Raw genomic sequence first — 14308 nt, forward strand, 5'->3', positions numbered from 1 at the left:
ATGTTGAAATTTTGGCTGCAAATTTCTGCAATTTTATTGAACTTTACTGATTATTTGTCACTTTTATATAGATGGCAGCATTGACATCTATGGGATCTTCATCATCCTCAGCAGGTACTTCGTCAACAACTAGACGAAGTCAAAGCACTACTTGGTCATGGTGGGATGAGGTAGATGCAAGGGTGCCATTGAGAGGTGGAGGGGCTCGCCCTTGGAAATGCAAACTTTGCCCTTATACTCGCACTAGTGGGGCTGATAAAGTGAGAGCCCATCTTCTACATGAGGAGGGGAAAGAGATGCGTTTTTGCACCAATGTATCAATTGAGAAAAGGCAGGAGTTACTTGACCGCATAGCCACATCTATGGGGAATTCACATGCCAGGAGGACGCCAAATATAGCAGTGGATCCAACAACATGGACTCCAAGACCAGCAGGGCATGGTGCTTCATGCAGAAGACCACCAAGATTAGTGGCTACGCAGCCTTCTCGTGGGCCATCAATGGCAACAGGTCGTGGTGCTAAACAGAGTTCATTGCACACTTCATGGGAACCAAAGAAAAAAGAGGAAACAGATGCAGCAGTGACACGCTTTTTTTACCATGACCATATTGCATTCAAATCAGCCAGGTCACCTTATTTTTTAAATATGGTGACAAAGATTGCAGAGTATGGACCCACATATAAGCCCCCTTCATCAGAAACTATCAGGACTACATTGCTTCAAAAGGAGAAAGTAGCCATAGAGATTGCAACAGCAAATATTCGCAATCAATGGGCAAGAAATGGAGTGACATTGATAGCAGATGGATGGAGTGACACACGCCATAAGTCCATACATGGTGTTGTTGCATATTCTCGTGGAGATGTATACTTCATTGGTAGTCATGATGCTTCAGAGACTGAAAAGAGTGCAGATGTATTGGCATCCGAGTGGTGCAAGGCAGTACAGGCTGTTGGGGCAGAAAATGTAGTGCAGTTTGTGGCAGATGGTGAACCTACAAACAGGGCAGCAGGAAACATTTTAATGGCAATGTATCCACATATCACCTTTAGTCCATGCATGGCGCATTGCTTGAATAACTTGTTGAAGGATATTGGGGACTTGCCATGGATTGCATCTCTTGTTGCGAAAGGCAACAAGATTATCACATTTATATGTAATCATCAGTACTTGCATGCTGAGTTTCGCAAGAGAAGTGACAAAGAACTTCTTAAATACTCAGATACACGATTTGCATATAACTTTCTTATGCTTGGTCGATTGCACTATTGCAAAGGTGCAATTAGGGAGCTATTTGCTAGTGATGAGTATGAAAATTGGACTGGGGCTGCCACTGCTACTGCTGTGTTATGTAATGCATATGTTTCTGATAGAGATTTTTGGGATGAGGTTAATCGCACCAACCAAATGGTTGATCCTATTATGCACATGTTGAGGCTTGCAGATGGCATGGATCCATGCATTGGGAAGATCTATGAAGGTATGGATCGCATGATTGAGAGGTTGGAGAGTTTGGAACCAAATGCAAATAGGTATGAGCAGATCAAGGAGTTATGCATCAGCAGATGGAATGAGTATGACTCTCCTATGCATGCTGCAGCATATGTGCTTAATCCTGAGTTTCAAGGAAATATGCAAGAAAGAGACCTTGAGGTGGTCAAGGCTTGGAACACATTGCTTGCAAGGCTTTATCCTAGCCGTGAAATGCAACGCAAAATTAAAAATCAGCTCTCTGTATATCGGCAAACATTAGGGATGTTTGGTACAGAGGATGCACTAGAGGACAGGACAAATACTGGGGCTGCTTTATGGTGGGAGGACTATGAAGCAAAAGCTCCAGAGTTGCAGAGTTTGGCTATTCGTATTCTTAGCCAAACAATTAGATCTTCTTGTTTAGAGCAACTATGGAGCTCATTCAATCACATTCACTCAAAGAAGAGAAATCGTCTTGGTACAATGAAGACGAATGATCTAGTTTATGTGAGCTCCAATCTTCGCTTGCTAGCTCGTACATCAGTTGCAAAGGCTGATTCTTTTATATGTTGGAAAAAAGATGACGATGATGATGATGGTGACGATGATGGGCAGGATGTTGTTCAGCAAGATGAGCATTCAAGCACAGTGGAGCCATCTTCCATGAATCAGAGCACTTAGTAGCTAGCCTTTTGAAACTTTAGAGTATTGACTTGGAAATTGGAGCTCTTGTAACTTGGATCTTTACTATTTAGGCTTTAAAGTTTACTGTTTAGTGCATATTTTGTGTTTTTGCAATGCACACTTGTTGCCAGTTGGACTTATGCAACATTGTTGATTACAATGTTGAATTATGAATGCGACAATCCATTGCTAGTTACAATGTTTTGAATCTTTATTATTGTTGAAAGTTGAAACTTGATTATTATGTCTCTAGAGTCTAATTTCATGAATTATAATTTATGATTGATATGATCTGTCTCTCTAGATTCTAAGACAAGTGTTGGCTCTCTCTCTCTCTCTCTCTCTCTCTCTCTCTCTCTCTCTCTCTCTCTCTCTATATATATATATATATATATATATATATATATATATATATATATATATATATATATATATATATATATATATATATATATATAGTTTTTGCAATGCACACTTGTTGCCAGTTGAACTTATGCAACATTGTTGATTACAATGTTGAATTATGAATGCGACAATCCATTGCTAGTTACAATGTTTTGAATCTTTATTATTGTTGAAAGTTGAAACTTGATTATTATGTCTCTAGAGTCTAATTTCATGAATTATAATTTATGGTTGATATGATCTCTCTCTCTAGATTCTAAGACAAGTGTTGACTCTCTCTCTCTCTCTCTCTCTCTCTCTCTCTCTCTCTCTCTCTCTCTCTCTCTCTCTCTCTATATATATATATATATATATATATATATATATATATATATATATATATATACCGTTCCCTCGCTTTGGGCGTTCCCCCCATTCCAGGGGGTCCCGTTCCCGTTCCCCGTTCCTGGTAACTATGACCCTCCTCCTTAGGTGGAGCACCACACCCTGTCCTTCCAAGCATCACCATCACGCCCAACCACCAACTTCGGAGGCCCCCATCAACCACTCGCTATCCGTTTGACTTCTCCAACCAACCTTACCACCACACTTCTACGAGCATCCGAGTCTACACGTTGCCCTGTCCTCACATGACTGCTTTGCCAACTGCCTCTTAAACACCAACAGTCGACAAGAGTGCCATGGGACTGGCACCCGTCTTGGAGGGGGGTAATGTTAACCCCAAGCCGAGAAGGCGGAAGGATGAATGAAAAAGCAGAAAGAAGATGGAAAATGAGCAAGGACACGCAGGCGGTCTCTAAAGCTAAGCCGGGGCCAATAGCGTAGTTTTAAATAAAAGGCGCCTCAAAAACTCCAAAAACTCTTGTAAAAAAACGCCAGGCTCTCTCCTGTGCCACCTGTAAAAAATTAGTCGAATATAGGCCTAGGGTATGAAGCAAAAAGAGGGAATTAGAAAAAGGGACCCTGCAACAATGGCTAGTCATGTAAAAAAGGATGGGTGCCCATGGGGTTTTAGGGTTTGTATATATAAAGTTCAAAAAGTGAATGGAAGCTCATTCTTTGGTGTGTGCCCAACAATAGCTCTTCTCTTCTCCTCTCCTTGCTTGTGTGTGCTCTTCAGAGAGGGAGTGATTGTGAGTATGAGGGAGTGAGTGAGTGGAAATGAGGGATCAAGAGGGTGAAGCTTTTCACCATCTCCTCTTCTCTTCTCCTCTTTCCTTCTCTTGCGCGTGCGGCTATGGCGGTTGGAGCTTGGAGATGGAGGAGGCTTGAGCATGCTTGAGCTAGCATCTAGGATCGTGGAGCTACCAGAGTGCGCAAGAGAGAAGGCAACTCATATCGGCATCAAGGTAAGCTCACTACACTCGTAGGATCGATGGCGCGTCGGCTATATGAGAGATAGCCATTAGTGCTTGGCTTGGAACGCTTGAAACAATAAGCAGTCCGTAGGTCTTAGCGGTTGAGCGAAAGCTCCCACACTTGGGAAGCGTGCAAACCTTGGGCTCTAATACCAGTTATTGGAGCTCAACTAGATGCAGCAAGAGTTCAAGGAGTGAGCGTGAGAGTGTGACAGCTGATGAGAGTGAGTCAGAGAGAGTAGAGTGAAAGTACGATGTGATATGAGTGTACCAACAATGTTGGTACACAAAGAATAAAATGTATTTATACTTAGGGCACGTAAGGGTGCATTCACATGTACAGCTAAAAAATGTGTGTGTACTATACACGAAAGGTTAAACAGGCCTTTATCCCAACACAAGGCCGTATGCAAGGCCAAGTACGAGGGCGGCAATGAATTCAAGGTAGTAGATATCAACTGTGCATCTGAGTAATACTCATCAACATTCATAAGCTGCTTACGTAAGTCCTAAATTTTATGTAGGTGATCCTGCATAGAATCACCCTCATCCATCTTCACTGTCTCAAGCTCTTTCTTCAAGAAAGAGATGCGGGTCTCATTCTTTCCAGCAAACATCTGCTCTAAGGTCAGCCAAGCTTCTCGTGAAGAAGCTGCAAACCAAATGTGGGGGATAATAGACCGTTGAACTGCCAATGCAATCAACGACAAAGCCTGTGCATCCCTTGTATCCCATGCCTTTTGTATTGCTGATCTCTAGGGAAGTGGCTGAGCTGGAGTAGGCTAAACATGTTGAGTTTCCCATGGTCCACGTCCTCCTGGAGGAGAAATAGCAAGAGCCACAACTCCGGGCCTAACTTATTCACCGCTGACATAATCCCAAAGATTCTTTGCAATCAGCACATTCTTCATCATGAAGGACCAGAGTGAATAGTTGTTACCATCCAACCTATCCTCCTTGGATACATAAGTAAATACATAACCTCCCTGATTTGCCATGATAAACAATGCTGATCAGAGAGCAAAAGAGCAATGTCCCAAGCTCGACCAACCTGGAAATCTCAAAATTTCCATTAATTACAGCAAGTAATTTGCTGTAATTAACAAATTGAAGCACACTCTATCAAAACTGTCTGAAATGCACACAGTACAAGGTGCAATAAATGCTCAGCAGCACTGTAGATGCAAAATCCCCAAATTTTCTTGTCCCAAAATGCTCAAAATCAGTCTATTTCAGACTGGAGCTGTACTACATGTACCAATGTTTGCTCAATACCCAAAAGCCCCAAATTTCTTGACTGACTTGCCAAGAAATCTCTGCAGTAATCGTGTTCCAGACACGTATTGAAGCTGACATTGCCTGCCCGGGCACAAGCCCCTTCCCCAGAAGTGAATCTAAATCAAAAAATTAGAAAAAAAACTTGAACTTCCAATTCTGAGCTGACAGGCAGCAACTGGAGGTCAATGTGGAGGCGACGGCCTGTGCTAGTGGCGCACTGGGGACTGGCACAATCTCGAGCAGACGGGCGCAGGTTACAGGTGGTGCCCAGGAGGAAGAGCATTCGGACGCAGGGGGCAGGTCAAGGCACAGGGGCAAGCGGGCGCAGGAGCTGGACGAGGTGCAGGGCACAGGCTGCAGGGCAGTGCAGATAGTGGAGCTGCACAGATGACTGACGAGCAGGCGCTTAGATCTGGCGCATGTGGAGGCGGTGCTGGCTGATTGGGTGGCACAGACTGCAGGTCGCAGGGACAGGGTGAGGCAACTGACAGGGACTCCTGAGGCAGGTGGCGACCTCTAATGCAAATGTCAGCAGGTGGTGCTAACGAGCAGTTGACCAGGTTAAGGCAAGCAAAGCTGGACCCTGCTGCTGGTTGCAGAGTAAAGAGAGAGAAGACTGAGCTTAACACAGCTCTGATACCAACTGTGAGAACAGGAAGAGATCGAAGCTCAGCTGAGAGTGGAGTAGACAATAGAGAGTGAGAGCACAACACCCAATGCAATTATCTGAAGTATAAGGTGCAAGTACAAAGTACAACCCTTAAACCTTAGGGTTGTAAGAGGGTGTTCACACCTGAAGTGTGTCAAACACAATAAGTGCCCAAAACTGTGTAACATAGGCATATAAAATAAAGGCAATAAATTTGGGGGAAAAAACCTCTCGTACGAAGAGTAAAAAGTGCCCCAATATCCTACTGAAGATCACCGACACTCCTCTGTGAGCGTAGGCATGAGTGAAACCCAACTACAAAGGCCATCTATCTGAGGAACTTGCTAGCTGCACTTCAGTTCCCTTGAGAATCACCTACAATTGTCTATTGCAAGCAACAACCAGAGTGCCATTGCCCTTACGGGCAATCCTATCATCTCCCCTCGGACACGACACATGGCGGTTCACTACCATTTCACCAGAGGACAAGTTGAGCTAGGCACCATTTGCCTAGAGTGTGCTGTCAAAGCAACAACTTTGCAGATATTTTAACCAAGGCAGTCAACCGACCAGTTCTCCAATATCTTCTACCGCGGATCAGCTTGGATACACCCTCCTCTACTTCTTCAGATTGACAAGAAGAGGATGCTTCCCTCTTACTTCTCCTTCCAGCTTGAGAGGGGGCAGTTTCCTTCTCTTGATAGTGATAGTGATGATGTTTATAACCTAATATGTTTAGACATTTATTTAATATGTATTCTCTACTATGGACATTTGTAACTTCATCTCCACTATCAAGATGACATGATTGTAAAAGAGCACTTGGGCAAGTGAACAATTCTCCTCTGTCCAAGGGCATCATTGCATCGCATTCTGCATGAGCATAAATATTTGCATCCTCCTTTGCATTACCCCATGCATTGACATTCTGTTCATGTAAACATGCATATGTGCACATTTATCCCTTTTCAATCACCCTTGAAGTGGTCGACTCTAGATCCACCATAATTGTGGCATTGCACTTAGCAATCTCCAAAGGCGCAACTTTTCCTATGCTTGCATGATAGCTTTGCTTGCTTACCTGTTTTGCCTCTCTCTCCACATATTCTCAATATGATTTGCGCACACACTTCAAAATCCCTAGGCACTTATCCTAGTAGTGTATAGGATTGTTTTGCTTGTATGAAGATAGTGAAACAATCCATTCTTATATTCCTGTGCTTCGAGGCACAGTGACTCAATGGCTCAATTTTAGCCCTAAGAGGGGGTGTTGAGCTAAAAATGTATTAATTTGACTTAAACAGCCCTAAAACATGCTTAATTAATGAAAAAAACCTCTTATTTTAAACAGAAACACGATCCCAAAGAGTTATTGTGTCCCACATACAAAACCCTATTTTGGATACCCAAACTTTCTATAAATATGCATGCAACCCACTACTCTCCCTCAATCTCGTTTTTGCAAATCTTAGGAACCGTATCTTTGCTACCCACATCCCGTTTGCAGAGAACATCGTAGTCAAAGCTTCCACCAGCCACCTGCTACTATCTGACGTATGATTCCAATCTTCCTTGCATGTTTACTGCTGTCACCAGGTCCCAGGAGCGATCGCCCACAGTTGGGTGTTGTCGCCTACAATTGGTTGCTATCGCCACCAACTGACAATTGTCGCCAAGATCTTTCTCCTATGAATATTGTGTTTTGGTTTTTTGGATGTCGCTCTGATATTCTCTCATCACTGTCCATTGCGTTTACACCTAATAGCTATAGTGCAAATTTTCTCTCCTTAGGTACCTGCATTTTTAGTTTTTCTCTCTCCTACACTATCATACCAACTACAGTGCATCAATATCCAACCCTAGGTAGCCTATTTCATACATCGCCTTGTTGTTTGGAGAGCTCCATCTGCTACGTCATCATCGCACCCTGCGTTTTCAGCATCTAGAACCAGGTGACAAGCTACTGTCATCTCTTCCACCGCATAACTATTGTAGTACCTATGTTTTTGCTATCCAGCAGGCCATCTACATCGGCAAACCCCTCTTCTATTGTCACCTCAATTCCCTGATACTCTGATGATCAATGTTTGGTATTTTCCACACTCTGACAATCCAACTAGTGGTCATAGCACTTGAGATCCATCTCCGGTGGACGTCACTCTCCAGCACTACATTGCCCTACCCTTGGGCATTTTGTACACTCTTTATAGCATTCATTCACTTCAATGTTTCTTCTCTCTCAGTTTGTCTCTATATTTGAGTTTTGAGTTTTTGCATTTAGGGTTTGAGTTTTGCTTGTCTCTATTTGAGACTTTGTGTTTCAGTCTTAGTCATACATGCTATGCTTCCTCAGTGTAAACCCTAGCACATCTTTACACTAGTGTCACCAAAAACTAATACTTATGGCCAAATAAATAACATAGGTCAATAACTCACACCGGATACCACCTAGTAACTGTGCAATATAACTAACTGCAACTTTTGCCTTTGATATCCGCTCATTTTCTCGGGTCACAAGCTCATTAACGTGCGCTAACCTCAATTGCACCCCACATGTGCAACATTTACTTAGATATGTAATTAAAAATTAATCCACATGTTACATGAGGCTTGCAAAAATACATGTCCTCATGACACATGCACATCATCCCTATCCCATGTAAGCACGACTTCCTCATGATTGTCCTCATCAAAATATTCTGGAACTAGAAAAGGACACTAAGGATGCAAAATATCTCCACAAACAATATACCATAACTGCTTCTACATAAACTAGGCTTTCATAGCCGCACTCTAAGTTAGATGGTTAGGGCCATGTAACTTATCATTAGTAGAAGTGCACAGAAGAGCCATCTGGAGAGGATAGAAAGAGAAGATAAGAGGATAGAAGGTATATAGAGAGAGAATATAGCCAAACCAACAACAAGGATTGCACAAAATGAGTGTTCACACATAGTGGAAACCAAAATCTGATCAAAACACAAGGGCGACTACTGCAAGAGAGCGAAAACACAACCAGAAAATGCCAGAAACAGTAAAAATGACATGTGGACACAATCACCCACCTAGCAATCAGGGTTGGGAAACCAAAACACGGGCTGATTTGAGCAATAAATGCAGCAAACTGAGGATGATTACAAGGCAGGCAATTGTCACAAGCTGAAAACGTAGGATACTATAGACAAAGCATAGGCAGTAGTGGACCATAGAAAGCTTGTATGCAATCAGCAATATGTTGCTTGATCAGCAAATGGAAGGGAAATACCTGTAATCAACAAAAAAACATTAGCGGGCGCAGAGATCCTGCAGTCTAATACCATGTCAGAAGTGGACGCAGCAATGGAAGCATATACATATACTAAAATAGACTATTGAACACAAGACAGAAGAGAGAAGAAAGAGAAAAGACTGCAAAAGAAGATAACTTGGATGAATGCTTGGGAAATGGAATCCATATACCAAGATGAGACAGTACAGAACCAATGTGAGTCACTGACTATGAAGGCACTAGCACCAGCTCCTCTCTCCACCAAAAAACCTATAAGTGATGACATGAATTGACATATCTATTAACAGAGAATTCCAAAAAATGCTCCCAATCCAAGTCTTGAGAGTCGTCTAACTACCCTACTACTTGAGCATAGGACAAAGTGTGATCCATCGCTGAAGTACAAGGCAATCTTTGCGATTCCCCACAAAGGCAATGCATTTGTCCCTCCCAACAGGGAGGCCTCAACAAACTTGAAGTGCTTGACAAGGGGCTCAACACATTCCATGTCGGGACATGGAATTCATGACCATTTCCTCCTCATTCATAGCCGGCTGCAAGGCGTCCACCACTGCATCATTGAAAGCATTATTCAGCTCAGTCATAGGGAAACAAACATCCCGTTCAATCCTGCCTCTCTCTCTCTCTCTCTCTCTCTCTCTCTCTCTCTCTCTCTTTCTCACTGTGTTTCTCTGCAGGCACCCTCGCATTGCCTTTCACTCTCTCTCCCTCTATTTGCTGTGCTCAGAAGGCCTGCAGGACGAGCTCTGACAGCACACAAAATAGGGTGAAGCAGCAGCTGCGCAGGTCAGAGGCAGATGCCCCACAGCTGCACACAGGAGGACAAGATCTGACCCCCCTGCCCCTGCACACTGCAGGACACAGCAGCACCAGACCATCCAGGACAGGAACAGTCGCCCTCAGTCAGATTCTCTCTGTCTGTCTCTGTCTGGAGCTGCATGCAGGGTAACAGCTACACGTTAGGAGCAGCAGATGTGCACAGGGGCGATAGGGGTGCACAGGTGGTGCACAAAGCCAAGTTCACAATCAGCTGCACAGGCTATGGCAGGATACCCCACAGGCAGTGTGCAGGGCAGCAGATCGACCAATCCAGCTCCATTCTCTTCTCTCTCTCTCTCTCTCTCTCTCTCTCTCACAGCACAAGATTGGAAATGGCAATTCTTTTCTTTTGGGCTACAGAAATTGCAGGTTTCATCCATGAAAGATGAGCTAATAGCATGTTTGGAATCAGGATAGCATCCAATCTTCTCCACTCAACTATTGAGCCACCCTATAACTCCATCTACGGTAAGGTATGCTACTATTTTTCATCAAAACGGGTTTTCACGAGCTGCACAGACTATGGCAGGACACCCCACAGGCAGTGTGCAAGGCAGCAGATCGACCAATCCAGCTCCATTCTCTTCTCTCTCTCTCTCTCTCTCTCTCTCTCTCTCTCTCTCTCTCTGTGTGTGTGAGCACAAGATTGGAGATGGCAATTCTTTTCTTTTGGGCTACAGAAATTGCAGGTTTCATCCATGAAAGATGAGCTAACAGCATGTTTGGAATCAGGATAGCATCCAATCTTCTCCACTCAACTATTGAGCCACCCTATAACTCCATCTACGGTAAGGTATGCTACTATTTTTCATCAAAACAGGTTTTCACAAGACAGCACAGCCAAGCCATAGTTCTAGGAAGTCAAGTATCATGTATTTAGTATTGAAATCCTTCCCAAACACAATTCAATAGCACAAATGGGGAAAAGGGACAATCCTTGGCCACTTTCTTATTGAATAGCTACGATGAAGATGCTCCTTTCCAAAGAAATCTCCAACCAACTAAGTCGCTAGCTTCAAACACAAGGCTTACCTGGAACCACTCTAATACTTCTCATATGGAGCATGCAAGATGAGGATCAAGAAGATGGAAGAAGGAAGTATCAGGGGAAGATGGCAGAAGAGAGAAGAGAAGGAGAGGGAGAAAAGAGGAGTAAGGCTGAATGTAAGGTGATAAACCAAGTGGTATCATTAGAAGATGTACACTAATGTACACAGGCAATGAAGATCCAAAAAGATGTAAGCACTGTCACCTCAAAATTCATGTTGCCTTTCCACCAAAGATCACCATTACCTGAACCCAGCCCATATTAGATGAAAGGTCTGAAAAAGTCTTTGGCCTTTTCATTATGCTCATTCATCCATTCCGTAAGTTGCACCATAGATGTTTGAAAGCAGAACCAATGCTCCTTCATCTTCTGGTTCCAGCTTCACAGCGTGTTCTGCAACACGCTTTGCCCGTTCCATATCATCAATAGCTTTGCAGGCACCAAGCAATGCTCGCCAGACCACAGCATCAGGTGCATGTTGCATTTTTGTGATGATAATTTCTGCTTCGTCTAGGCACCCTGCCCGCCCCAAGAGGTCTACTATACATGCATAATGCTCTGCTGATGGTGTAACACCATGGTCTCGAGCAATGCTATCAAAGTAGTAGCAACCTTCCTCTACCAAACCTGCACGGCTGCAAGCAGATAGAACACCAACAAAAGTTATATGGTTCGATCTCACACCTTCCTTTTGCATCAGAATGGAAAGTTGCAAGGCCTCAAATCCCTGCCCATGCTGTGCATACCCTGAAATCATTGCAGTCCATAATACAACATCTCCATTTGGGAACTGCTGAAAGACATGTTGGGCTTCCACAATGCTGCCACACTTGGAATACATATCAATAAGAGAACTCCCTACAAAGTCAGCAGTATCAAGTCCAGATTTGATAATGCAGTCGTGAACATATTTGCCATGTTCCATTGCAGCCATATTCGCGCACATCTTCAGGATGATCGTGAAGGTGGCTGCATTTGGATTAACCTCTGCCGACAATCCCATTTGCTGGAGAAGTTTCATAGACCCTACAACATTCCCTTGGTGAGCTAATCCATCCAGCATGGCATTCCAAACAGTTACACCTTTCTTTGGCAGAACAGAGAATATTTGCCACGCATCCTCCACACTCCCACACTTGACATACATATCAACCAGGGAGCCCCCTAAAAAGTCACTTGCATCTGCCCTCATTCCTCTCCTAGACATGTAAGCATGCACTACTTTTCCTTCCTGCAGATTTCCTAGGCTGGCATATGCATTAAATATGCTCACTAGAGTCACCTCATTTGGGTTTAAACCTTCCCGCTCCATTTGCCCTAAAAGTTTAAAGACCTCATCAGAATCACCCGTGCGAGCATATCCTGCAATTATTGTTGTATATGTTACAATATCTTTTCTGCACATTTTCAAAAATAAACTTTGAGCTTTCTTAAGACAACCACATTTGACATACATATCAAGAAGTGCATTCTCCACAATAATGTTCATCTTGATTCTACTCTTTGTGATGTCTGCAATAATCAGCATCCCTTGTTTTATGTCTCCTAAGCCAGCACAAGCATTGAGAACACTGACAAAGGTTACCTCATTTGGTTGTACACCATCTCGTAACATTGCTCCATAGAGTTGTAAGGCCTTATCATTCTGACCATGCTTCGCATACCCAGAAATCAGTGCCGTCCATGTAACTACACCCCGCTCTGGCATCACATTAAAGACTTGATGAGCTTCTTCTAAACTACCACATTTTGAGTACATAGCAATAAGTGTATTGCCAAGAAAAATATCAATCCTGATTCCTGATTTCAATATGTGAGTATGAACTTCTTTCCCTAAACTGAGGTGTGCAGGTGTGGAGCACGTTTTAAGGATGCTCACAAAAGTTGCTGCATTTGGTTTAACTCCCTCCTCTTCTAGCAGTTGAAAAAGTTCAACCGCCTCCTCACACTGATCATTTTTGACATATGCTGCAATCATAATGTTCCAAAAGAGCAAGTCCTTTTCTGACATATTGTTAAACACTAGACGGGCATCAGCAAGACTCCTACATTGAGTGTACATATTGATAACGGCAGTCCACAGGGAAAGTGTGGCCGTTGATCCACTTTTCTCAATGTGCTGATGGACCCTTTTGCCTTCTGACAAAGCTTTCAATTTTGTGCAGGCTTGCAAAATGGCCACATATGAGCTTTGAGATGGTTGAATGTCCTGGTCAGTCATAAGATCCAATAAACCTAACGCATCAGCCAAGCGACCGTTCTTGCAGACCGTCTTTACACTGTGATCTTCTTCCATAATGCTGGAGAAACTGTGGAGGCAGCGATCGCCACCCCCTATCAGCCTCGTCAATCTGTATGCTGCCCTGAAATTTGCATACACTAAATTCATCAACTCAGCTGTGGCTACGAGTTGTGCTCCATAAAACTACGACCATCCGAATGTCAGCAGCTGTGGTGCATGCATTTCTGAACCGCTCTTGGCCATCCAACGTCTGTTCAGCGCACCCGGGCGTCGGGAGCCCCATAGAGAAGGAGTCCAACGAGACGAGTATCGTGACTCGTACACAGAAGAGCCTGGACATGTGTGATGCGCGCAGATTCTTCAGAATCTATTTTCTTTCTTACTTTGGCTGGAGGTTCGGTTATCCATTTTTCCCCCAGCTTAAACCTTCATTTTGAATCTATTTTATTTATTATTTTGGTTGGAGGTTCGGTTATCTCCCAAACCTTTATTCTTTCCCCAAGCTTATTGTTTTTCTTAAACCTCCATTTTGATTTTTTTTTTTTAATTTTGGTTGGACGTTCGGTTATCTCTCGAACCTTCATTCTTCCCCCTAGCTTATTGTTCTTCTTAAACCTCCATTTTGAATTTGAATTGCATGCATGGTTGAGGGGTTGAGGTAGCTTTAATGCTCCACATCCTCTCTGTCATGATTAGAGTAATTCTATTCTTCATCTATTTTCTGACTTTTGATCTCATTTTTTATCGAGGGGAGCTTGGGACATACAGGTGGAAGCTTGGAGCAGGTTTACGCTTGGAGAATGAGCACTCGTGGAAGCTTGGGGCACGCAGGTTTCTACTTGGGGAGGAGCACGCTGACGAAAGTGTAGCTCTGTGTGTGTGCGTGTGCGTGTGCGTGTGCGTGTGCGTGTGCGTGTGTGCACGTGCGCACGCGCCAGGCGTGGTGTGGCGGGGGCCAAGCGAGGGCTAGGCGCGACTCTCTCTCTCTCTCTCTCTCTCTCTCTCTCTCTCTCTCTCTCTCTCTCTCTCTCTCTCTCTCTCTCTCTCTATGACATTAATAT

The 14308-nt window shown here is 43.6% G+C and overlaps 2 protein-coding genes across 2 annotated transcripts; one reads left to right on the forward strand and one right to left on the reverse strand.

Annotated features, from left to right (window-relative positions):
• The first annotated feature begins 594 nt into the window (after positions 1-594).
• On the forward strand, positions 595-5591 carry LOC148027465 (uncharacterized). Its single transcript, XM_087689070.1, has 3 exons — positions 595-1257; positions 1756-1813; positions 5369-5591. The coding sequence occupies exons 1-3, from the start codon at positions 648-650 to the stop codon at positions 5589-5591; spliced, it is 891 nt and encodes a 296-aa protein (XP_087545196.1). The 5' UTR covers positions 595-647.
• A 4210-nt stretch (positions 5592-9801) lies between these two features.
• Positions 9802-13647, reverse strand: LOC148027466 (pentatricopeptide repeat-containing protein At1g15510, chloroplastic-like). Its single transcript, XM_087689180.1, has one exon. It carries the CDS (start codon positions 13392-13394, stop codon positions 11310-11312), a length of 2085 nt encoding a protein of 694 aa, XP_087545306.1. The 5' UTR covers positions 13395-13647; the 3' UTR covers positions 9802-11309.
• Positions 13648-14308: the final 661 nt, after the last annotated feature.

The sequence above is a fragment of the Lygodium microphyllum genome, chromosome 12 (genome assembly GCF_053477565.2).
Source record: "Lygodium microphyllum isolate KBCC chromosome 12, Lygodium_microphyllum_v1.1.10, whole genome shotgun sequence".
In the NCBI taxonomy this organism is placed as follows: Eukaryota; Viridiplantae; Streptophyta; class Polypodiopsida; order Schizaeales; family Lygodiaceae; genus Lygodium; species Lygodium microphyllum.